General features: G+C 47.2%; 1 protein-coding gene across 28 annotated transcripts in view; it reads left to right on the forward strand.

The window, feature by feature from the left end:
- Nucleotides 1–26,381, forward strand: part of CUX1 (cut like homeobox 1) — a 264,103-nt gene that overhangs the window by 232,214 nt on the left and 5,508 nt on the right. For 27 of the 28 annotated variants that reach the window (XM_086859038.1, XM_086859035.1, XM_086859033.1 and 24 more), the window contains one exon: nucleotides 1,133–1,874. In XM_086859038.1, coding sequence (XP_086715164.1) covers nucleotides 1,133–1,835 — 703 coding nt within the window. In that variant the 3' untranslated portion in view covers nucleotides 1,836–1,874. Of the gene's footprint in view, nucleotides 1–1,132; nucleotides 1,875–21,222; nucleotides 21,360–21,738; nucleotides 21,806–22,795; nucleotides 22,909–23,409; nucleotides 23,527–25,521; nucleotides 25,606–25,893; nucleotides 25,951–26,381 lie in introns of those variants that run through there. The other variant, XM_086859056.1, reaches the window with a different exon arrangement.

The raw sequence follows: 26,381 nt of genomic DNA on the forward strand, positions 1-26,381 counted from the left end.
CAAAAGCAGTATTCAGGTGGTGTTCTCCGTTTAGCCGAATGTTTTTCCATTGTGTGCTGTCTTCCATAGCACAGTTAAGGAAAAATAGGAAATCCTTACAGCCATCAGTGCTGGGACAGCGTTTCACGTGTGGTTTGCAGGCCCCTTGGCAGTTCCCTGTGGCTGAAACCAAGAGTTTTTTTATCTTCACTCTGAAAAATAGTAAGTCTTGATAAACTCTCCCCAGGCCTGTGGACCCAGCCCTGACCCTGGATCACTGAGGCTCCCTCTTGGTTATAAATTAGGACTTAAATGGTGTTCATGGATGCAGCAGAACAGAGAAAGGGTTACTCCAGACCCTAAGGTTTTTCCATAAACTTTTCTGTACTTGTGAGGATTTTGGGAACTCCTAAACAGAGAAGGAAGAGGGAGGAAGGCCTGGGTTAAATGGCAGAGATGGTGTGTTTGGGGTATCCTTGCACACCAGGCAATTCTACCCCCACATGGAGTGCAGTCATTCCTATGAAAGGCACTGCTTGGCTTGTCGCTGTTCATGTTGTGAAATTGATTTTTTAAATAAAAAATGAGGCAAAAGTCAGACTAGCTCATGGACTGGCAGCCTGTCACAGGCTGGGCTTTCTCACAGCGCTTTCAGCACAATGGGCTTGGTTTCATCTTCATCGCTCCTCCCTGTCCAGGAGAACACCAAGGGGCTTGTCCAGCTTTTTCCTGGTTTCATTTTTTGTTTAGGCAGACCAGCTCATTTCTAGTAGAAATCTGAATTGTTTCCACTTTAGTATGGATCTCCTAAAACTGTATTCATATTTTTTGTTAAAAATACTAACTTCTCACCAGGGAAATGGTGGAGTCACCACCCCTGGAAGCGTTCAAACGAGGAGTCAGTGCAGCACTTGGTGGTAGGGTTTGGTGGTACCAGGTTGGGAATTGGACTCAATGGTCAAGGAAGTCTTTTCCAGCCTTAATGATTCCACTGAGGGGCATCTTTAGTGAAGTTGATGGTCTCAGAAAACCTTTCCAGCCTTAGTGATTCCACAAAAGGGCATCTTTAGTGACATGGAAAGGGCCTTTTAAGCAGAGGTGGGCGTCTCCTTGGCACCCCGGCAGACTCACATCTCTCTCCCCTGTCTCCTAGGTCCCGCATCCGCCGGGAGCTGTTCATCGAGGAGATCCAAGCCGGGAGCCAGAGCCAGGCCGGGTCGAGTGACTCCCCTTCAGCCAGAAGCAGCAGGGCGGCCCACAGCTCCGAGGGGGACAGCTGCGACGGCGTGGACGCGGAGGGCCCTCCCGACGGCAAGCCCAGCGGCCCGGAGGCGGACGAGTTCAGCAATGCGGCCGCCAAGTCTCAGGGAGGGCCCGCCGAGCCGGCTTTCGAGGCGGGGGAAGAGGCACTGCGAGGCGCCAGGCCTTCGGAGAGAGCGGAGCCCGAGAGCCTGGAGGACACCGACGACGAGGGCCGGCTCAGAGCGCCGCGCCAGAGCTCCCCGCCGGCACCGCAGCGCCCGGGAGACGCTCTGGAGACACTGCCAAACTCTGCCACGGAAGGGGATGCCTCTACCTCAGCTGCCTCCACCTCAGTCCTTACGGGGGAGAGCTCCTACAAGTCAAAAGAAAGTTCAGAGAAAATCTCCAGTGTGCCAAGTACGAGCTCGACGCCGGCCTCAGGCTCGCAGAAAGCCAACTCTCTGCAGAGCTTGTTCGGCTTCTCGGAGGCGGCGAGCTCCAGGAACACGCGAGACAGCTCCCTGAGGAAAAAGAAAGCGGCCAACTTGAACAACATCATCCACCGCTTGGAGAAGGCCGCGAGTCGGGAAGAGGCCGTCGAGTGGGAGTTTTGAGATTAAACTGGCCCAACTCGGGAGAGCTGGGAAGTCAAACTGGACCTCTACTGGTTTTATTGTGTTCGCACTTAACCGCCCTGCGGGCCACAGGGCAAAAACGCCATAGGCCAAGGTGCATATAGAAATCAAAAAAAAAAAAAAAAAAAAAGGAGCGTTAAGCCCAATTTATGTTTGTGTTTTCGAGGAAGAAAACTGAAATGTGTAGTCAAGCTTTTTTGTACCCTGAAGTGTTTTTATTATTGCCCTAAGTGATTTCCACAATTTCTGGAATAACTCATACAGCTTTGCCTTGTGCCCTCCTCTTTGGTGTGGGGCTTTAAAAAAATGAAAAACAGGAAAAAAAAAAAAAAAAACCTAAAAAAAAAAAAATCTTAAGAAAAAAAATCAAACCCACATATTAAAAGGGGGCTTTTTATCTGCCATCTAATGGCTACAGAGCGATAATACACTATTATCTTCTTAAACCAGGAAAAAAGGGGAGATTTTTCAAGAAAAAGAAAAAAAAAGAAAGTTTTTTGTAGCTGTTCAGTTGCCACTAAGAGATTGCACAGTCAACCGACTCTAAACACACTAGTTTGGATTCCTACATATTTTCAAGAAAAGAAAAGAATCTTGTTGTTTGAAACTTTGAATTAAAAAAAAAAAAACACATTTACTCCACATATTTTTTAACAAAACAAAAAAAAAAAAGTCACATCAGGAAAATATCTTAATTTGTGGTAGCTGACTTAGTGTTTTCTTGTAAGTGAAATAGAATATTGACACGTAGTGCACATTGTTTCATAGCTTTAACTGATTCTGGTCTTTTGCAGCCCAGAATTTGTTTAATACACTCCATTTTAGGCCAAATCAGGACAAAAAAAAAAAATCTGAATCTAGGTATTTTATAATCTGCTTTTTAACCTCTAACCACAGAGCACGCTGATCAGACCTCATATCTGGGAGGTTTTAGGAGACAACTTAGAAGCAGCATGTACTTGATCATTTCACTTGGTTCATAAGTGTACAGGATTTCCTTTCAGCAAAGACAGATCGCTCCAAAAACGTTGGCCAGTAACATTTCAGCCTGCTCCTTGGGGGCCTAGCCCGTATCCCGAACATTCAGCTTACCTGGAATCCTTGGGAACGCAGTTCACGTGTCCGATTGCTGTCACACACCACTAAGAGGGACTGGAGCTGCTGCAGACCCAGCCCTTTTCCTGCTGTTGGTGGCCATTTACTGACTCTCTTCCCACCACGAGCACTGATTTTAAATACGATTTAGTCGTGGGAAGCTCCTTTCTTTTGCGTGGATAAAGAGTACATGGCAATGACCAGACGGGCTCTTACCGGGGTGGAAGCAGCCCAAGATCGAAACCAAAACCTTCGTGCTCTCGAATCCCAGTTGGGCCCGTTCTGCCCTGCAGAAATACAGCCTTTTCCCATTATTTTATGCACAGGTTAGGGCTGATCAAAGTACAAATCCAATTCTAACTTGTCTCTAACTCCTCCTGTTGTCTATATGTATATGCGTGAGCATAGAGGCGTGTGGAAGGATGTGTGTGCGTGGGTGTGTGCGTGCAATTTTATACGTCTGTGTATTTTCTTACGTACTTGTGCACACATAGAGTGCATTACTGCCACCTTTTTTCAATAAGCTGTTTTATCAGTTATGGCTTCTACAAGTTTGCTAATTTAGACTCCTTTATTGCCATATCTTTAAAACTAACAATAGATGATTTCGGAATATATATATATATATAAATATATATATATATAATTTTTTTTTGCTTATTTATAGGTGCTGTATTTTATTATCTGATTGTTAGGAAGGGATGAAAGGGGGCAAATATTCTTTAGAGGGATAGACTGCCGGCAGTATTGGGTATAATTTACAAGATGTAGTTGTCATACTGTATATTATTGATTGAAGACTTTTTTGACCGTATTGTGTATCATTGAACTTTTGTCTTAGGTCAGCATCTTTTTGATGACACTTTAATGGTGCATTCATTACTTCTTAAGTTTAATTAATATTACTTTTCTGATTTTGGGGGAGGGAGGGATGGGGGAGAGGAGTTCCGACTTTAAAGGTATGTTCCCAATATTACACCTCAGTGTGCTTGTATTAATTCATTAGTAGGATTTTTGACTGTAAGATGTGAAACCACATTTCTTGCATGATGTTTTAGAACTTATGTATTTCATTTACAGTCTCTTTAACATGCGACAGCAGCACTTAGCGCAAGTTTTCACAAATTTAAGAATCAGTACACTAAAATCCATCCTTCTCATGACTAAGGAAAGAAGGCTCTAGGAGGCTGAAAGGCAGGGATTTATTTCCAATTTTCACTGCTAGCTGTTTCAGGATTCCTCCTTGGGTGACTGGGGACTCGTGATGCCAAACTGAAGCTGAGGAACGGAGAGAGAGCAGCTGCCCCTTTGTGTGATGAGCTGAGGTCTGAGTGGCAGTGACAGACACCAGGGTGTCCTGGCTTCCCACCGGGAGCGTGGCCAGTCCGTGGGAATGGGGTGAAGCCAAGGGTGACCTCTCTGTACCTGTCCAGTGTCCTGGTCTGACTTCCAAAGCACAGCTCCACGGATAAACACATCCTGGTAGGAGTTCACATACCTTAGTACAAGTCACAACGAGCTGCGTCTCCAGCCAAGAGCAAAACTTCTGCCCAGGAGACGCAGATATTTTCTTAGCTTCTTTAATTATTTTTATTTTTTTCTTCGTTGTTGTTTGGTTCAGGTTGGGATTTTTAATTAATTCTGGCAATACACTTGCCAGTCTGTTCCTACTGTCCTTGTCTGCTGATTTGAGACCCAGGTGCTGGATGCAGTCAAGTGGTTACTCTCAGCTTTCTCCATAGTGAGGGGTTTTTTTCTGTTTGATGATTCTTTTTAATTTTTTTTTTTTTTAAGTTAATATTCCCCAAACTGTTCTTGTGCCTGTGTCTATCTGATTGCATTCCATGATGCTTACTGAGAGCTCTGGCTGCATTGTACGACAGCAGAACTGTGTTCACAGGTTGCACGCAAATGCAGCACTTAAGGTCAATCTCTCTTCTTAATAAGCAATACGTAAGTGCCTTGAAACATATCTTCTTTTTTTCCCCCTGTTTATTTTTGGTTTGCTTTTCACCAGTTCCCACTAGTTCTTTAGGATTCTTTAGCGTCTGCCCAGTTTTTAATGCTGTAATGATTTTTAAAAAGCATATCTGTAGCTTGCCCTAGAGGAAATCTTTCTTTCATAACACTAACCGTTAATTCTAAGCTCCATTATTCCATTTGAGTCATGTAATTTTGCTGGATAAAGACAGCGTTCAGAAGTCAGAAGTCACTCCATCCTGCCAAGCGTTGTCATTGGGATCTATTATAAAATTAATCAAATAAAATGCTGTCAGTATTTCCTATATTTTTGGCACTTTATTAACGGCTTAGCTCCTTTTGCTGTTTCATATTTAATGATCTGTGTTGAATGTGGATTAGCCTGCTGAGATGCTGTTGGGGTGATCTCCTGCCCGGAGTCCCTTTGGGTTCCTTGCTCACCCCCTGGTTGGAGGGCAGGGGCCGAGGAGCACCCTCAGACCTGGAGCTCAGAGATGCTCCTGGGGTTTGTCCTGGGCTTTAGCCGAGGTCACAGCTGCTTTTCTGTTCAGTGGAAAGTCAGATGGATTCGTTTTTAATTGAACTACTGCTGAGGTTCTCGGGTTGGACATGAGTTACCTGCTGGTGTTTCTGGCCAAGGCCCCCCCAGTTTAGAGGCTGAACTTACACTGCAGGGTGTGAGTGATAGTTGGGATTAATTTGGAACTCACCCTTGGGAGGAAAATGTGCTTTGGAATAACTTTTTTTTTTTTTTTTTTTTTTTACTTAATTCAAAGGATAAAAAGTTAAAGGAGAAGAAATGCCAAAGAGCAGCACAGAGGCTGTCATCCCTTGGGTGCTGATTCCAGGGGAAGGGAATGTGTGAAATGTGTGACATGGGGCTCATCTCCCAGGGCAGCAGAGCCCTCCTTGCTGTCGTTTCTTTTCCTGATGGATAAAAGCACAGGCAGTTTTCAGGAAATCCATCATGCCAGAGTCTGTTTTTCCTGAGGTTCTTTAAAAGCATTTTATTTTCTCTCTCTGTTTCCAGTTCCATGCTCTTACCTACACTCTGCATGAAGGGCTGGGAGTGTTTTAATAGAAATACATTTATATTGCAGTTAAATTGTTGATTTTTCTCTCTGGATGATTAGGAAAGGACAAAAGTGCAGTGCTTTGTTTGCTAAAAGCCAGGAAAGAGTATCCCATGACAGAAGGGTCATGCAGTGGGATTGTCAATACACTTCCATTTTTCAGGATACAGATTTCAGACAACAGCATTGCAGATGTTTATTGGCAGAAATGCATTTAATTACAGGTGCTTTTGATGCCATAAATTATTTATTCATTGATGAAATGCCTATAAATAGAGCCACCCTTTAAAGGAACCCATATCAGTGCACTCTGCCCATATCATGAATTAGTGAGTCCTTTAGTAATAAACTCCTTGCTGTAGTAGGAAAGATCTATATTACAGCTAAAAAGAAAAAAGTATGTGCCTTTCTCATTAGCTAAAAGATCTCTGCATTATTTTTATGTAACTTGTTGATATGGGATTGGTATAGAGCAGGGGGATCATGAACATCCCAGAATTCTATGCAATATTTTCCAGTCCACTATTTTTCAATCCTTTAACAGGAGAAATAGTAAGTGCATCATTCTGGTGGTAATTCAAACTGCAAAGCTGATAAATTGACATAAGATAGGATTGAGGGAAATGTGAGAAATTAATGTGATGAAATAGTGGAAAATGCTAACAGTGGCTGCAGTCCCTACAAGCACAGCTGCCATCAGAAGTCTGTCATCTCCCATTTTAAAATTAATAATTTCCAGTATTCTTAAAGCTTTTATGAATCAGAATGCTCCTGGCAAAAACAGGGCAGGTTAGAAACAAGGAAAAAAAAAATAAATCACATTTTGACCATATAGAAATTATGAGAATACACAGAAAAAAAGTAATTGGGCATGGAGACTTTGCACTTGGATCCAAAATGTTTTATTTCAGTTGAAATCCTGCAGTAACCTGTGCCTTTAGCAGGGTTGTGAGAGATCAGTGGCTTGGCAGTTTGTTGCAGACTGAAAGTGGAGGGGTGACATTTTTAACCTGCACATGGAGGGCACTATTTTTGCTTCATTTGTGTCTCTTCCTACAAAGGAGTTTCTGAAATTCTCTCTGATTTCCTCTTCGCCCAGTGGATGTTCTCTGTCTTCAGCCACCGAGTGTGGCCAAGCTCCTTTTGGAGATTCAGAAACAAGAGGAGAAGAAGCTGGTTCTTAGGTGGAGAGTGGATTTAACATTCCCTAAAACCAAGTCGAGGCTTTCCCATGAGTGTGTGGCAGTTTTGGCTCTGGTGTGACCAGCTGTAGCCTCTTATCCCAAAATTTAACTCAAATGGATAAAACACTGGCAAAGCAGGACTGGGTTGATTCCTGTGTTGTTCTGCCTTTCCCTTTCTGCTCCGTGAACATCAGCATTTTCTTTCTGTTGCATATACAATCAACTTTTCTGAGAAATTAAAAATTCTATATAAAGGAAAGACCTTTCTCCCCCCTGGCCCCATCAGTTTAAAATCTGGTTTTACATTGCAAGGAGAATCACTGGCAGGGGAAGTCCAAGATCTGAATTTCTTCTCTGATATAACCTTTGTAGTTCAAAAGGGGTGAATCAGTCCCTGTCTCCTTCACATATATTTGAGCACTAAAATGTAGAAATATAATTTCACCAATTTCTTCTTTCCTCCTCATCTCTTTTATAGGATATATTGACTATGCCATATATAAAGTATAGTTAATAATGGACTTTATAGCAAGAAAAGCTCTTTATACCATGCCTAGGGATGGATTTGTCCTACATGACCAGGTCATGGACTGTACCCTACCTTATTAATATGCAAGGATAAAATGGTTTTATGCTCTGAACCTGAAATTTATCCTTTTGGAGAAGATTAGCGTTAGGCCTGTGCACTTAAGTTTTCAGAAAGCCTTAAAAACAGGTGTGTAAGTGGTGCCATCTCTCTCCTCAGGGATGATTTCCCCCCAGCCAAGTGGTACTGTGGCATATTTAATAGCAGTTATTAGTTATGAGGTCATTTTCCAGTGGAAGAAGGTCATTCATTGAACTTTATTAGTGAGGCTTTCACCAGCATCCTCTGGTACAATCCAGGACCTGCTTCTCCCAAGACCTGGGCATCCATATCCATCCCAAAATCCTTGGGTCTATGTGAAATCCACATTTCTACAACTCTTGTGAATGGAAAAAAAGCCCTGATGGGATTCCTGGCCTTGATTGTCATTGCTATTCACAAACATCTTCTGGCACTAAAGTGCATTGAAAGAAAATGCCTCCTTTTAAAAAATTAATAAGATTATTGTATTTTTTCCTTGTCCAGTTCTTCCATAAAGGACAATTCTGCCAGTTTCAAGCTTGCTTTACTCACACTGGTGTTGGGAGATTTTAGCCACAGTTCTGTAGATTTCTTATTATTAAAATGATTGTTTTCATCACATCAGTTCAGTTTCTTTGGACTTTGAACCAGCTGAGTGCAGAGAGCAACTGAATCCTTAACCATAACAAGGTGCAGGACCAGTGCAGCAAAGTGAATACCCCTGTGATGTCGTGTGTTTGGCTTTCTGTTTGAATTCCAGGGATATTTGTAATACATGGTACAATCTTCATCCAAAGTTCTTTGGAAATGGAGAGTCATGCCCGGAATTTCCTGCTGCTGTGGTGCCACACCTGATTTTTGCACAATTCCTGTGTAATTCCTGGCAGTGTCACAACAGCACAGCCTCTCTCTTGACAGCAGGAACGGGAGTTTGTGTTCTCTTCCGTCTGTGTGGGTAATTAATATGCATTTCTGGGAGTTGTTAAATGTGTCTCTGTGCATCATTCCAGGATGGAAAAGCCCCTCTGTGCATTTAGCATTTGTATGCTTGGTTTTAATGGTGCAGCCAAATTTGTGAAGTCATTTGGGATGTAGGTGAGCGAGGGCTTAAAACCAATATGTATTTTAATGGGGAGAGGATGCCATTCCCCACTTGTCAGATCCATTCCCTGCTGTAAAGAGGGGATTAGCCACTGGAGAGACCAGGCTGCTGGAGATGCATGGGTTTAACTAATGAGGACAGGGAAGATCATGCTCAGAATACATAAAAATGATCCCAAGGGTCTGAGATGTGCAAGAGCCAAGGAATTGGAAAGGAGGGGTCAAACCTCGTCTGTTTGGCTTCCTGCAGGAAGTTCATATCCCAGATATTTGCACACATGTAGTGCTCTCTCCTTTATCAATGTACAGTGGAGGGTAAAGACGTATTTCAAACAATCACAAAACCAGCTGATGAAATAAATTCAAGCCAGGAATGGAATTAAAGCAAGCAGCTCAGCCTTGCTCTCCCTTAGCTGAAAATTCAAGTATTTGTAGGAATGAGGTAGAAATTTTCTGTTAGGCAGCTCCTCTTGGAAGGCGAGTGTCCGTGCTTTCAAGAGAATAAATAAAACCTGGCACTTGACTTGCTCTGAAGTACAATCTTGTCTCCAAGTAACTAGGAAAAATATTTTTGCAATCAGTCTTTCAATCAGACTTCCCTGGCTTTTATTAGCTTGTGTTGGACACCCTTTGTGCTGTTTTGATGTGTTATTTATATGTGGGTAAGTTATTACTAGCTTTAAAAGTGTTTCCAAAGTATCTGGTTACCTCTGGGTGCTGGTACAGGTGATACAGGGAGTACTTGAGCATCTGGTTTGGAAAGGAGGAGCGTGGGGAATAAGCAAGGTCATATCTGTATTGTACTTTTCCTTTTCCTTAATCAGGGCTTCCATTTCCTTCTCACCTTCTCTAGAGAGATGGAGTTCATGGGTCATTCCTTTTTTTTTTTGTGGGAGAAAGATTTTAGTCAAGCTTGAAGTGATTTTATTTTCACTCCGTAGGCATATCATCAAAATCCTGTATGTTGCCACATTTCCCACTAAGCCTTTAGGTTTTGCTTCCTGAAATTTACTCTTTCACTACTTGGAAAGCTATGTGCCTTATTTCCTAATCTCTTTGAGGAGAATAATCTAAAGCACAGTGATCTGGCTTGCAGCATTCCCAGCCACTTTTCATTTTTTTGGGGTTGAGGGGGAGCAAACACTGATGGAGCATCCCAGTGTCCCAGCACTGGCACGTGCTGGGCTCCCGAGCACATCCAGCACCGTGTGAGGAGTCTTTGTGCAATAGAAACTCTGGGTCTGGGGGGTTCCCATCCCACAGCCAGCGAGGGTGAGCTCTACTTCAGGAGAATTCACATTCCTGGGTGGGAGGAAAAAGAAAATCCCACGTTCCTGTGGGTTGGTTCCTGGGCCAGGACTCAGCCATCACCCAGCAGTTGATGCTCGGAGCTCTGTGAGTGTCCACGTGGCAGTTCTGTGTCCCTCTGTGCCATCAGTCACACCTGCTGTCCCCATGGCCAGGGCCCTGCTGGCTCTCTCCAGGCACTGTCGAGTCATTCCAGTGTGGATTTGGTTTTGTGCAGAACAGACTCTCCCCCTCTCCCACCCCCAACCTGAGCTCGCTCTCTCTGCAGCATCAGAAGGTGAAATACACAGAGCTGGTTTGTGATTAGGACATCAATCTAATATTTCTGTTTATGAGATTAATTTTTAACAGTTTCTGTTTTTGTCAAGGTTTGTTTTGGGTTTTTTTTTGTTGGAGATAAACACAACAGGAGTATTTACATATCATTGGTTTGGGCTGGAAGGGAACTTAAAGCTCATCCTGTTCCAACCCCCTGCAATGGGCAGGGACATCTCCCACTAGACCAGGTTGCTGTCCCCAAAATGGATGTTGGAGAAAGCTTGGGATATCCTAAAGATAGAGCAGGTGGTGTTGGCTTGTAGTATCCATATCGTTGTGCCCCTGTTGTGTTTTCTAGAGCAATCATTTTGTTTTTTTTAAGGAAAAAAGAAAAAAGTATTTTATCTAAATGCCTAATAAATAATATTATTTAAATAGTTTTTAAAATAATTTAGGACTGAGAATAAGAAGCCTCAGTTGTGAGAGAAGAGACTTAAGATATACAGAGAGAGAAAATACCCTGAGCCTCCTAGAGCCTCTACTGAGAATTTGCTAAAGACGCAGAGCCCCTGGTCAGAGCACATAGCAATTAACTCACGAGTGTTCATTTAAAATGAGAGACTGGTTTCCTGTGATGTTCATCTTTGTTGGCATATGTTTGACTTTCTGAATTCAGAGCTGATTTCCTTCTCATTCAAAAGTTGGTCAAGGGAGAAAAAAAACCAAACAAAAACAAAAAAACAGAGAGAAAAAAGTGCAGCAGCAACAATTCCTGGTGTGAGCTCTGGAAAATCCACATTGTGCATTATCTGTGGCACGGAGGGGCGGTTGAGTTTTGCTGCTGGGTCGAGATGTGTTCACACAGGATTTTCCCTGGGGAGCAGCAGAAAAGCTCCAGGTCCGGGTGGGAACGTGTGGCCGAGCCAGGGCCGGTGCCAGGTCCCCGCTGGCTGGGCACAGGGGAAGGTGCTGAGGCAGCTGCAGGGCACAGCATCGCTCCTGTGGCTTGGGAAGCAAATTTGCACTTTGCCTTTCGAGGGTGTCCCACTAGAAAAAACAAAACAAAAAACAAAACAAAAAAAAAAAAAAATACCCAACCATCCGGCAAATTTCCAATGTCAGGTTTGTTTTCCTTCTGGTGTAGTCCAAAAAGAAGCTGCAAATCAGAGTTAAAAATGCCCTAGTGTAAGTGTTGGACCAGCTCTGCCAAACAAAAGGTTGTTCCTCTCGGAATACTCTATGCATTTCTGTGGTGAAAAGCATTTTCTCCCATTCCTTGCTGGAAATGCTGTGAGAATGTCACACGTACGAATTTGGACATCGATCCCAAAGCAGATGGAGGCTGGGGAGGGGGGGGGTTGTTCTTTTTTTTTCTTTTTTCTTTTTTTTTAATTGTTCCCCTCATGTCCCTTTTCATTTTTTTTTTTTTTAATTAAAAAATTAACTCTTTGCATTTGTGCAATAACTACTTGCCATGAGAATGGGCAGACCTTGGAAATGCCCCGACTACTAACACAGCACAAGATGAACTCGAACAGAAAGTGGTGTACTTTTTCCTGAGAACTTTTTTTTTTTTTTTTGATTTTTGTTTTTTTTTTTTAAATAATAAGCTCAGTTTTTACCCCAGTGTATTGTGGTGTCTTACATTTTTAGCAGTATTTTATATTTTTTCTGTAACGCACTAAGTCTTAGATGTTTTTAGAGCTTGTTTGTTATATTCACAATCACAGATTTTAAAAAAGAAAAAAGAAAAAAAAAAAAAAAAGATCCTCACAAAGACCCAATTGACCAAAAATAAAAAAAAAACAAAACAACAAAAAAAAAAAAACCCACAAAAAAAAAGTGTCATTTTTTTTGTACAAGTAGCTTTGAGAAGCCCACATTGTGTTGCTGTGACTCATCTTTTTGTAACATTTTATTTCTTGGTATTTGTTTAAACATAAAAAGTAAGAGTTTATCTGGCTGGCAGTGCAGGGCAGCGCTCCCTCGTCAGCAGACGGCATTGTTTCTGTCTTTGTTTGGTTTAGCCATAAAATGTTTGTTCTCAGCACTGTACAACGGTCCCTATATGATATGGAGAAGCAATATCACTGTATGAAACTCACACGATGTATTATTATTATTATTCACTAGCACCCTAGGTGTGATAATTGAAGTAAATATCTTTTATACAAACACAATTCCGCGTGGGCTGTCTTTTATTGAGGTGAGACCTGAGTCCAAGCAGCAAACATTTACATTGTGCTTCTGGTTCTGGTGATGCCCAGAGGGATCACAGGGATGGTTTGGTGGGATTTGTGTTTGACCAAGGGAGGAAAATTTACTTTTTGTGTATCAGTTCCTATGGGGAGTGTGTGTGTGTGTGTGTGTGTGTTTCCAGTACCTTAAATATTGATGTCCAGAATGTTCAGTGAAATCCAAGTGTGGCCATTCCTGCTGCAGTCAGTGTGAGGTGAGCACCCAGCTTCACAGACAGAAAATAATGTATTTGGGGTCTGAGACTGCCAAGGGAGATTGTTTTGAGCACCACAGCAATATATCAGCTAATTAAAAAGAAAAAATAAGTCATTTACCTGAGGTCAGAAATGCTTTAGATTCAGAAATGAAAATGTCAAAGAATTTTTCTCAGATATTTGGCTCACTGTTTATTTTTACAGATCCTTTACAGGGAAATAAATTCCTCATTTAAGTGCCTTATGGGATGTTCCTATAAATAGTATTTACAGAGTGAGGAGTTTGGTAAGGAACAGATGCTGTAACCCATCAGTGGCATTATGTTTTTAAAAGCAGTGGAAGAAATCATTTTTTTGGATGCTCTGGGTGTCAGGTAGAGGATGTGTGTGTGTCTCTGCTTACCTGGGGGCTCTGTTTTCCCTGGCGTGCTCGTGTCTGGTTTTTTTGTGAATTGAAAAGGTTATTTTGGGGGGTTCCACCATCTCCTCTGGTACATCCCTGACACATTTCTCCTGCCAGGCTGTCATGTGCCCCCTCCTAGGAGTTTCCTGTGGAATAGGAGTTTTGGAGGGCCAGGATGGATATTTGCTGTGGTTCTGTCCTGGAGAACAGAGCTGGGCTGGGATTTCCCACCCCAGTGAGGGTGGCACTTTGTCTAGCTCCATGTTGGTGTCCAATGTGTGTCTTTGCCATCTTTAGTTTTGCAGGCGTGGGGGAATTCTCCTCAAAATGTATTAAAAATGCTACTGAATGCCTTCATCTCATGACAAATGTTCATTTTCTGATTTTGAAGTCTCTGTGACAGGTTGTTCCACAGGATGGAAAGCTTCATGGTTTAACACTATTTTTTTCCCCCTTCTCTTTAATAACTAGCCCAACTGTTGATTGCTATAAATGGTATTATTGTGTATAATTTGACCCTAATTTTTTTTTTTATACTTGATGCTGAACAGCTAGACTTTTAAAATGCTATGCCTCAGGTAGGTTAATTTGTGTATTTGTAACCTGCACTTTTCTTCAGGTGGTATCAGCATGAAACTCCTAAAATGCCACACATGGTGGTAAGCAAAGGCTGTGTTAAACTTGAGAAAGCCCTGACCTGGAGGAGGTTCAGAGCAGCTCAGAATTTTACATCTTGGGATAGAGCCAGGCTGTTCTCTCAAGCCTAAATCTCAAAAAGTTAATTTTGGGAAGTTAGGAAGGCAACCTAAACCACAAGGAAGCATCTGAGAGGTCAGGAGCAGATATTTATGGTCTTCCATGGAGACAGCTGGATCTTCCACCGTAGGTTATAGGGACAGCCCTTCAAAAGGATGTCAAAATTCTCTCTTTCTGGAAGAAATGTGGGGTTTTTTTTACTGGTTTGAACTGGGACATCACTGTGAGTTCCTGCTGGGACAGAGCTGCTGCTGGGGCTGGATGGGAGAGGTTTGCCTAGGGAATGTTACAGGGAATTGCTGGATTGATGGGAAAAGTCATCATTTGTGGCATCCTTCACACCAAGGTCCTGGCTGGGCTCCTGTACCACCACCAGTGAGAGCCAGCTTGATTTTCAGTGGGAAAAGGGATATTTTTTCACCATGTTCCCACCAGGTGGGAAGCTGTGAGTGGCTGACATGGTGCATTTGGAGCCCCACTTCTTTCCACTTGGAAATGCTGTCATTTTCTCCCCAGTATTTGTGTGTTAATGGAAGTGGTGAAGGAGTTGTGTACTTGCCAACAGAGGGCTTCAGAAAACATGATTTGATTACAGCAGAGCATTTTATTTTCTTTTTGCTCCAAGCTATGGGAAACTGATAAGAAAACTCAAACTGTTTTCTTGAACTCTTCCAAGTTACCCATGTAATTATCTTAGTACCCTTGGAAATAATCCCTTCTTGTATGAAATCTTTCCCCTTACAGGGTGAATTTATTAAGCAGTACTGGGTTTCATTGCTGGGGGCTGTTTATTTTGGAGTGGCTGGGCCAGGAAAAAGGGGAAGGAGAAATCCTTCAAACCTTCCCTTCGCAGCAGGCCCTCAAAATGTGAAAATAGAGGGAGAAAAGCAGGGGAGGGAGAAGAAATCTCACCTGCACCTCTTCTGGCAGCAACTAGAAGAGAAACCCAGAGAGGTGGGAGGTATCCCCCAGAGAATCATGGAATGGTTTGCGTTGGAAGGGACATTTAAAGGACAATTTCCACTGTCCCAGCTTGCTCCAAGCCCTGTCCAGCCTGGCTTTGGTCACTCCCAGGGATCCAGGGGCAGCCACACCTTCTCTGGGCACCTGTGCCAGGGCCTCCCCACCCTCACCATAAAAAAAAACTTCTTCCTTAGAGCTCACCTGGATCAGCCCTCTTCTAGTTGAAAACCATCACCCCTTGTCCTGTCATGCTGCAGTTTGGTGGCTCCTTCTCTCTTCCCCAAAGCCATTTTCCAAGCTGGCCCTGAGGAAAGGGCAGCAGGAACTCAGAGAAGGATGCTGATGTTGGAATGGGCATGGCAACTGGGGCTTTTCCTTGTGCTTCCTTTTCACTTGGGCAGATGAGTCTCAAATGTTGCTCTCAGGGTGTTGGACATGATCTGCTCTCTATTGTCCCTATTTTCTCTTGTGTCTTTGGCAGCACATGAAAGTAGAACTGAGCAGGGCTGTTCTTGCTGCCTTCACTGGTGCCAGAGCCATCCCTTGCTGTCTGGAACTGCTCATCCTCTGTATCATCCCTGAAGGACCTCACTCATGTTCTTGGTGTCTTCTCTTACAGCTCTGTATCTGCAGAGAAACCTCATCTCTGCACTCCTGGAGCCTTTCCAGGCCTGATATCTGTGCCTGGAGACCGGGGAGACTGAGCTAGAACTTACAGGTGGCTTTTAGAGATGTCATCATTCTTTCTTTTCCTCCTCTCCTTGCTTTTCCTGCCCTTTCAGAAGCCCTGCAGAAGTTCTGATCATGGCAGGTACAGATGGACCAGGACAGCTCAGGAGCAGCATTGCAGGCTGAGGTGATTCCCAGACTAATAATCCAGGAATTCTGGCTACTCTTGGAGCTGACTGACCTCTCCTCCCTCCCTGGAGATTTCTACAAAAGTTCCTTTAAAATGTCTCAAAAGCCCAGTTCTTTTTTGTTTCTGTTGTATTGGTGAGATCTCTGGAGCACTTGATCTTCACCATCTTTCTTTACTCTGGGGACATTTTTGGAACAGTACAGTCCCTTTGAATGACTCTGATTTTTCATTGCCTCATGGGAGGTGAGATGCACCTCAGCAGATGGCTCAGCTGGGCTTTTACACTACAACCTGCTCTTCTGCCTTTGCTTCTGAGCAGATCTGCACCTCAGAGCCCACAGGCAGGGCTCTGGTGACTTGTAGAAAGAAATATTCAATCATTCCCTGCCTCCTTGTCCTGTTTCTCAGCCTCCTGACAGCTCCCAGCAGGGGTGGCCCCAAGGAAAAGGCTTTGCTGAGGCGGATGGAGTGACCCCCACGCACTCTGGGCCAGAAATGTTGTCCCTCACCAAAGGTCAAGACAGAGCTGGAACCATCGAGCTGTACGATGGGGAAAGGCCTTTGACAGGCCTTCCTGTTGTGGGCAGGGTTTTGGCTCAGATCTTTCTGCCTTGGCATCTTCACAGACCAAAAAAAAGAAAGGCAGGAAAAAAATCATCTTGTGCATCCAGGGTTGGATCTGCAGCGTTTGGACCGTGTGCACCTCATCCCTCCAGCTACAAAGCACAGGGTCAAGGTCGAGTCATCTCCCACTGATTCTCCTGGAAGGGGAGCAGGACTTTGGGCAATAACAGCCTTTTCCAGACTTCCTTAAAAGCTAAATGCCAAGTGTTTCAAGAGCCTGAAATTGGGAGCGAGTTTGTGTAAACCTTAGGAGCTCTGGCATCAGGCAGAGCCGGAGGTAAGACTTTGTTGGCTTGGAAAGGCTCCTGGAGAGCGATGCCAGGACTTGGCACTTTTTTCTTCATGGGGAAGAACAATGATTTCAACTTGGATGTAACTGTCCAGTCATGAACTGCAGTGGCCCAACATGGGGAAAGGTGAAAGAGCTGGAAAAATCAAAGGGTCCATGGCAGACCCAGTTTCCTGCTTCTTCTCTGGCTTTGCTCCTCGCCCTGGCACTCTCAGACACCCCTGTTTGTGTTGAGTGAGTCTCCAGCTTTGAGCCTTCCTGCCAAGACACTCCAAGGTTTACTTATCTTACCATCATCTTCCTTCCAGTCAATAAAATAGACTTCAAACCTTTGAAGTAGTGGCTTTCAGTGCACTTCAGTTGACTTTTCAAAGAGAGCGTGCCACATCACTTCTCAGCTTGTTTTCATTTTATTTTCTTTTTTTCCCAGTTATGTAAATTCAGGAAGGCCAGACAGTAAATGGAGGGAGATTAAAAAGTTCCACGAGGCAAATCAGGGTGTGAACTTGCAGAGCATCAGCTAATTTGCCCTAACTGTCCATGTGTGTGCTCCTACCCCTATCCCTTCAGCTACACCTCTCATTTCCTCAGGGCTCTGAGGATGCACAAGAGCAGTTACCCTGGTCCCATGGATGTGTAGCAAGTTACAGCCTATCTCACCCCAAGGTGATTTATTCATCTGTCTGTATCCTCAGTAATCAAGCCACCATCTTATGGAAAGATTGCCTCTCATTTATTTATGTCTGGCCTTATAACTTCAAACTAAGTTGCTAGTATGTCTTAATTTTCTCCATCTGTGAAAACAGATGCTGTTTATTTTGGATGATTTGCCAAGGGAGCCCAGTTGCTGGGGCTTGTTACAGGAGTCAGAGTTGCTGTTGCTCTGTGGCAGCGCTGGGCTCATGGCCCCAGGGCCACTCTCCATGAGCCCCTGCATCTGCCAGGCTCTGCTCCCCACCAGCCTGGGGGCTCCAGGACTGTTTTCTTCAATAATCACTTCAAGGATTTAACCTGCAGCTTTGGAATGGCAAGAGACTGACAGGGCTGTTCACAGTGAAGGAAGTGTGAGACTCGTGTCAATCTTTTATTCTCAATTTGGGTTTTGTTTTTTCACTGTGTGAGGCAGCTTTGTGTCCCCTGGATCCCCTCTGTGGATCCCTTACAGATCCTTGATGTTATTTCCAGAAGCATTCATCCCATGACAGTGTCATCCATGGCTGTGCCCCTTGGGCACACAGAATTCCCAGAAGAGACATTTCTTTAGAGCATTTTCTTTGAGCAGAAGCTCTTTCTGAGTATTCATTCAGTGTTTGGCAAGATTCTGTAGAATTATTAAATTGTTTGGGTTAGAAAGGAACATTTAACATCACCAAGTCCAACCCTGCCATGGGCAGGGACAGCTTCCACTGGAGCAGGTTGCTCAGAGCCCCGTTCAGCCTGGCCTTGAGCACTTCCAGGGATGGGAACAGCCTCAGCTTCTGATTTTCTGTGCATCAGACAAGGGGAAACCAGCCCTGTCTGTGCCAGGGTGGCATCAGAGCTTCTGCCAGTACGGGGCTGCCCAGTCCCTGAACTCCTCTTTTCTTCATAAGGCCACGGCAGTGTCAGGCCTGGCTTTTCAAAAGCCAGAGCTGACAGAGTTTGAGACTAAAGATATGTGGTTTAAAACCCACTTTCCCCAGGACTTCACCTTCTTTGTCCCATTACCTTCTGCAGTAGCTCTCCTGTTCCTGGCCTTTGAGGTATTTGCAGATCTGAGGGGTCAGAGCAGGGCTCAGCAGCTCAGGGAAGACAAAGACAGATTTCCTCTGGCTGGATGTGGATGCCTGAGCTGCCCTGCCGGCCTGGCTGCCGCGGGTCACGAGCCACCGGCACTGAGGTGACGAGCTGGCGGGTGGCCACGGCCCCTGTGAAAAGAGAAAGTCATGATTAAAAAAATAACCCAGCAAAAAGCGACTGTGAGGAGTGGCACTGAGGGGGAGATGAGAGGGAAGCTCCGTGTGTTTGGCTGCTTTCAGTGTCAGACACGCTTCCAGCCTTTGCTGTTCTCATGGTTCGTAGGGGCCTGGCCAAGGCCGAGTGAAACCTGAGGGAAGGAAGGATGCAGATTCCTTTAAAACTGAGAGCTCTCTTTCTTTGCTGACCCTTTTTTCTCTTAAATTGAAAAGCTCAGTCCATGTAAGTCAGAAGCCAAAAGGATTATTTAGGAGAGAGGTGCAGGAACTGGGAGGCAGGGCCTGGCTCTCCTGCAGGCTCCAAAGCTCAGCCCTGCAGAGGATTTTTGGGCTGGATGGGGGGCCAGGGAACACATCCTGCCCCAGGTAACCTCCCAGAGTGGTGAACCTTGGAAAGGATGCTCAGCAGTGCCTTGTGCAGGACTGGGGCCCCCCAGCCCATGTTTGGCCAGCAATAGCTTCCCAATTACATTTTAATGCAATATTAAAAGACAGACAATTGAATAATTAACCGTAGGGAAGAGGGTTTTTTTCTTTCCAAATATTCTTGATGCAAATATTTTGCATCAGGCCACCCATGTTTTGGAGCAGGCAGGGATTCCCCATTCCTGGAGAAATACTGACCTCCAGTGGGATGTGCCTTTAGCACAACTACTGCTCCATCCTGAGTCTCTTACTGGGGGCTCTAAAATGTAAATATGCAGAGGGGGAAAAAAAATTAATCCATGTGTTGTTTTCAAAGCATGTGTCACCTCTCTTTCCTTGTGGTGAGGCTTGGTCCCTCTGAATAATATGGGAAGGGGAATAGCCTTAAACTGAAAGAAGTTTATCCAGTCTAAGTTTAGATTAGAAATTGGGAAGGAATTGTTCCCTGTGAGGGTGAGGAGGCCCTGGCACAGGGTGCCCAGAGAAGCTGTGGCTGCCCCTGGATCCCTGGAAGTGTCCAAGGCCAGGATGGACAGGGCTTGGAGCAGCCTGGGACAATGGAATGTTCCCTGCCCATTGCAGGGGGTGGAATTGGATGGGCTTTGATGTCCCTTCCCAACCCAAACCACTCTGGGATTCTACTACACAAACACAGGAATTGTCTTTCTTACTGCTTGGGTTGAAAAAGACCTTTAAGATCATCATTACCCCATCACTGCCAAGCCCACCACAAACCATGTCCCCAAGTGCCACATCTGCAAAGACCCTGATTCCTGGGTGTCACTGTGGGCACCACTCTGGGCCTCCAGCACTGCTGCTCTCAGTCCAGCCCTGTGGCCAGGGCATCACTCCCTGTGCCAGAAGCTCCCTCCACAGCTGGTTTCAGGGTGTGTGGAACATTCCCTGGTCTGGCAAGGCTGGGAGAGCTGGAGCTGAGCTGTGCACACGTTCAGTCCTTGTCTGAAGGCTTAGAGAGGGCAGGAGCCCTGAGGACAGCCCGCCCTTGCTGCTCAGGCAACCCCTGCACTTCTGGCTCCCTGGCTCTTGATAAATGAGGAATTTTTTTTGCCTTTCAGCTGTCTGGAATTCTGGGGAATAATTACAACAGGAATTATCAGGGAGGGACTGGAACAGATGGGAATCCAGGCACAGAGGACAGATTCTGCATCCCTGTGGTGGAGGTGCTGGCAGTGCAAAACTCCAGCTCTGAACCTGGAGCTGAGCAGTTCTTCCAGCCAGGGGAAGGCCCAGACACTGCTGGCAGCAAGGGAGAAAGGTGAAACAAGTGGATTTCTGCTTCAGGACAGTTCAGGAATGGATTTGCCAGTGGAGCTCGCCCTGCAGTGCTGGTGCTGTGCCTCTCGCTGTAGCTGCCGCTCTCCACGGCTCCACATCTGGGCTGGGGTTATATGAGGGGAACGAGAGGTTTTTGTTTTGCTCCTGGAGCATTCCAGCAGTGCCTGTTGTGGTTTAGGGTGTGGGTTTTACTCTGGGGGGCAGCTGGAAAGAGGGATCCTTTGTAGAAAATTGGCTGAGCAGGAATGCCGGGGGATGCACAGCCTGGCCCTGAGCCTGGGGCAGGAGTGGTCCCACCTGAGCCCCTCCTGGGGGGTGTCCCCACTCCACCACATGCCCTGGGAGTGCTCTCCCAGCCCCCACAGCCAGGGGAGCCTCTTCCATCACCCTTCCAGTGCAGACCAGACCTGGGATCAGCTCATGGGCTCAGCTGCCCTTAACCCTGTCCAGGTCCCCCTGCTCTGCCCAGCCAGGATGCTGCCAGGGGCACCAAAATATCTGCCTGATGCTCCTTCCTGGGGACTGTGCCCACCCTGGGCATCACCAAGGGGGGCTGGAGCCCTGGTGCTGAGCTGGGATTGCTGGTGTGGCCCTCCTGCTGCCCCCAGGCATAAGGAGAGAGCAGGGCTGCTGCTGTGAGCTGGTTCTGCTGCTCCAGGTGGGGTTTCTGGGCTCTCTGGTGTCCCCTTGGCACAGTTTGGGGTGCCTGGGTGACAGCCCTGGCTCTGTTTTGCAGTGCGCTGTGCCGAGCTGCAGATCCAGCTGACGGAGGCCGTGTCCACCCTGGCTGGCCAGAAGGAGCTGGTGGCCAAGCTGGAGCACGACCTCAGCACCATCCAAGCCCTGTCTGCTGCGTGTCGTCCGGAGACAGAGGTACCCTGCACGTGGTTCAGGGCTGGGGGAGCGTTCACCTCCTCTTCTTTCCATTATTATTATTATTATTATTATTATTATTATTATTATTATTATTATTATTATTTCCTCCTTTTCTTTCTCCCTTTCTGATAATTCACCCAGCAGAGATCTGCATCGTGCAATGGGGAGGTGCTGGTGTGGGAGGGGGTGGCACCAGTGGCATCCAGGAACCATCCAGCCCTTTCCATGCTGGGCCAGTCCTTATCCTTGCAGAGGGCCTGTCCAGCAGGGCTGAGGCTGCCAGGGCACCAGCAGGATCCAGGAGGGGCTGCTTTGCCCAGGCACCTTTGGGTGGGTGGGAAATGTCTCATCCTTTCTTTCTGCTTGTGCTGCCCAGGGCGCGGCCGCCCCCGGCCTGGAGAGGATCCCTGAGCCCATCAAGGAGGCCACGGCGCTGTTTTATGGTGAGAGGAGGGAGCCAGGCCGGGCTGGGACACCCCACCATGGGCAGGGTGGTCACTTCTGCAGGGATGGCAGCGTGAGGATGCTCCTGAGCCGTCACCTGCCCAGCGTGGACACTTTTCCATGCTGGGCATGGTTTGCCCATCTTTTGGCTCTTTCCAAGGGTGCAGCAGGCAGGTGCCAGGCCTGAAGCAAACTGAGCCCAGGCTGAACCAAACACCCTGAGCTCTGTGCTCTGCCTCTGCTCTTCCCACACCAAACCCCTCCAGAGCCAGTGAGTGAAACATTTTCCGTACATCAGCCCCTGCGCTGAGGTCTGCAGGAGAGAATGAATCCAAAAAAATAACAACTCCTTGCTCCTCTGGGGGAAAAAAAAATTAAAAAATAAACATTTCCTTTCCTTTTTTCTGCTTGTTTTTTTCTGTTTGTTTTGAAAGGTTTTGAAAACACAAGATAAACAATATCACAGCAACAGTCCCACCAAGCTAAACAACCTGCAGACACCCATCCTGCTCTATGAATAACTGCTCTGTGCAGATGGTTGAGTCATGGCCTTGGGGACACATTTCTCCTTGGCCCTGAATGCCACTGCCAGGAAGGAAGAGCAGGGAGGGATGGCCACAGCCCCCCAGGCACCCACAGAGCCCCATCATGGGGGGGGAAAAATTCCAAAAAATGGGATCCTGGGCAGAGCAACTGATGGTGGATGAGGGGTCGGGGTAGAGAGAGAGAGGATTGTGGCTCTGGGGCATTATTTTAATGCTGCAGCTGCTGCTGAAGCCAGAGGAGAGAGTCTGGCAGGGATGGGGAGGGTTGGAGTCAGGAAAGGCAGCCATGGGTTGTACCAAATAATGCAATTGGTTTTCCTGTCCACTTTGAGGATGAGTCCTCAAAAATGAAAAGGAAAAAAAACATAAATAGTAGTCCATGTTGTAATAACTGTTCACAGGGGCATCTGTCAGGTCATCTCTCACTCCAAACCTCATCCACAGGTCACCCTCCATCCCCAGGCAGCTCATGCCCCGAGGGGCAGGTGGACTCTCTCCTCTCCATCATCTCCAGCCAGAGGGAACGCTTCCGGGCCAAGAACCAGGAGCTGGAGGGGGTGAGTCTGCTGGGGAGGGGCTGGGGGGCTCAGCCTGGGCTGGCTGCTCTGCTGACCTGCAGGGAATTCTGTGCCAACCCCTGCAAGTGAAAGGAAAATACATCCTGCTGTGAGCAGGAGCGAGTCAAGGACAGGTCCCAGCCCCTGTGTCCCTGTGCTTGGCCTCCTGGCACAGTGTTGGGAAGTGCCACAGAAAAAGAAGGTGGAGAATACATTTTGGGCTAACAAACTGAAGCAGAGCTCAAAATAACCTTTTCAAAGTTGTCCAGTTGTGTCTGCACCTCCTGTGGGAGCCACATCCCACCCCAAAGCTCCCCTCAGCCCTTCTGTGGCCTCTGAGGGATGGGTGAGCGCCCTTCTGCCACACCTGGGACACTTTTAATTAGGGAGCAATTTGAATTCAGAGCCAGGGGGGTTTCACACCTGAGAAGGGGCTGGAGCCTGGCTGTGTGCACCAAATCCCCCCTGGCTGGATCCACTGTCCCCCCACGCCCCGTGCAGGAGAACCGGATGCTGCAGCACACGGTGCACGCCCTGCAGAGCGAGCTGGACAACCTGAGAGCCGACAACATCAAGCTCTACGAGAAGATCAAGTTCCTGCAGAGCTACCCTGGCCGGGTGAGTGCCCACCTGTCCGTCTGTCTGTCCATCCCCGGGCTGGGCTCACACAGACACACCGGCCCCAGACACAGGAATTGCACATTTCCAGCTTGCATGGGAGTTGGAGCTGATTGGGGTGGGAAAGGGTGCAGTGCTCTGTCCAGAGGAGCAGAGACCCTGCCAGGAAGGCAGTTTAGAACTGTGCTGAGGGGTCTTTGACATCTTCTAAGCCAGAAGCCCAAATTTCCTCTCTAAGAGAGCTGCTACCCCCTCCTCTGATGCTCAGTGCTGGCACTGTGCTGCTCCAGTGTGGGTACTTCTGCCTGACCAGGCTGCCAGAGGTTAAACTGGGGCCTCCTGCAATAAACCCTGCAGAAGAGCCTGGAAAATAATTCATCCTGCCCCACTTGTGCTCATTCCTGAACTTATTGTATCCAGCAGAGAGAGCTGCTCCCTGAGCAGCCAGAAGATGGACAAAGGAGAAGAATCTTGCCCAAAATCATCCCAGTAATGCCAGGAGAAGGCTGGGAAAGGGGACCCAGGCCTTGCTGCAACCTGCTCTGCTCATGTCCCTCGGGAGCTTCATCCCTGGGGCTTTGCAGGAGGCTCAGGCTGCTGCCTGGGAGCTTCCCTCTGCAAACACTTCCCTGGCCAGAGCCAGGCTCCCCTGACCTCGGGCTTTCCTTAGAAATGCAAAAGTGCCACTCACAGAGGGGGGGGACACCCATTCCCTGCCATCCCTCCCCACAGCTGCCGCCTTTCCGTGCTGCCTGGACCTGGAGTCTGTTTTGTCGAGGGATATTTTGATAGCATTTGGGGGTGGGAAACTCCTACAGCTGTGAGGGACCTTATTTGGTTCTTTATGTCTCCGTGATGACGCCAGGCCATCCCCTGTGACATTTTTTTCCGGTTTCTCCTGCGGAATATCATCTCCATGTTTATCCTCCGCCGCGAGGCAACCCCTGGATGCCATCGCCGTGAGCTAAAGAGCAAAACCCTCCATGGCAGCAGCGCAGGGGATTGCATAATTCACCCCCTAATGGGGCATGTGACACGTTAAAAATACTCATCAGAGATCACTGCAGTGGGCCAGGCTGCGGCCTCTTCCTCGCCCCTAAATGGGGCTCTGGCCTCATGGCCCTGACCCGACTCGGGTTGCAGTGTGTGAGTTACTAAAGGCTTACACAGAGGTGTAACAGGCAGCCACAGGGCCTGGCAGGGCAACCCTCAGCACGTAGGAACAGGTCCAGAAAGCCCCGGGGAGTGTTGGAGTTGCCGGGCAGAGCAGCAAGCGGCGCCGTGCTGGGACAAGGAATTGGCACTGGAGCAAGGAGCCAGAGCTTGCAGCGGGCTGTGCCCAGGGCTGGTGGCAGCATGTGCTGTTTCCAGGCTGGATCTGGGCAGGAATCATGTGGAATCTGCAGAGGTGGAGGAAGGAGGAGCAGGGAGGCTTCACGAGCATCCTCAGGGCTCGCTGTGGGAAGGGAACTTCTGTCCCAGGAGAAGGATAAAATCCATCCTGTCTGAACCCAGCCAAACCTTTCACTCCTTTCAAGGGGTGTTCTTCATGCTCCTTGCCCTTTTCCCAGCAATGATTTCCTCCTCCTGAGCCCCTGTCTCCCTCCTGCCCTGCCAAGGAATTCAGGGTGGGATTTGCAGCTGCCCAGGTGAGCTCTGTGAGGATGGGTCAGGTGACGATTATTTCATGGAAAGGGCCAAAAATAGGGAGACACAGGAGAAACAGGGAGTCCTTGTGGCAGAATCCCCTGATGTAACAACCCAAGGTCCTTCCCAACCCAAACCATTCCAGAGTTTCAAGAAGAAAGGACTTTGTTCAGCAGCTCCTGTTGTGCTTCTCCTTTCTGAAGGGGACGGATGCTGTCAGCCCCGTGGGCCAGCTCTGGGCTGTGCTGCTCCATCCTTTGGGGGTCATTTCTCCCAAGTGGGGGAGCTCGGGGTCCTGTCCTTGTGCTGGTGTCCCTGCTGGCTCTCAGCCTGCCTTTGCTCCCACAGGGCAGCAGCAGGGATGACACGGAGCAGCGCTACTCCTCCCAGTATGAGGAACGCCTGGACCCTTTCTCCTCCTTCAGCAGGAAGGTAGGAAAGGCTCCCCAGCACCCTCCCTCTGCATCAGCCCCTCTGCCTGCTGTGAGGCAGATTTTATCTGCCCAGATGAAATCCAGGGACCTCTGATAGAATGAAACATACTCAAACGCCCTTTGCTTTCAAAAATAAAGAATAAATAAAAGTCACCGTGCTCAGATGATGGCTGGTGGGTGGCTGAGGGGGGAAATTGGACCATCCTGGGGCACACAGCTCCTTCCATGTTTTGCAAACCCCAAATTAGCCCTCTGAGCCCTAAAAACTTGTATGGTTTCCTTGTAGGAACGCCAGAGGAAGTACCTGAGCCTCAGTCCCTGGGATAAAGCCACGCTGAGCATGGTGAGTGGCTGCTCTGCCAGCACTGCTGAGAGGTTTTTAGCCCAGGGCCTGTGAGGGAATGGGGCTCCTGGGCAGTGGGGAGGCCCCATCCTTGCTGTCCCGGGAAGGGGTGCAGAGCACACTGGGGCCATGCTGGAATTTGGGTTAGGAGCAATCCCTTTCCTCCCTTGCTGCCCAGGGCAGTGGTGGCATCACCATCCCCAGAGGTGTTTAAAGGCAGATGTGGCACTTGGGGATGTGGTTTAGTGGTGGGCTTGGCAGTGCTGGGGGAATGGTTGGACCCAAGGATTTTTGAGGTCTTTTCCAACCTACACAATTCTGATTTTATTCTATGATTCCAAGCACCTCTCATCTGGTTCGTGGCATGGTGTGGGGCTCAGGGCTGCACCCCCAGCCAGGGGCAAAGCCTCCTGTATAGGAGACCCCCCCAG

This window comes from Cyanistes caeruleus, chromosome 21 (assembly GCF_971803275.1).
Source record: "Cyanistes caeruleus chromosome 21, bCyaCae1.hap1.1, whole genome shotgun sequence".
NCBI lineage: Eukaryota > Metazoa > Chordata > Aves > Passeriformes > Paridae > Cyanistes > Cyanistes caeruleus.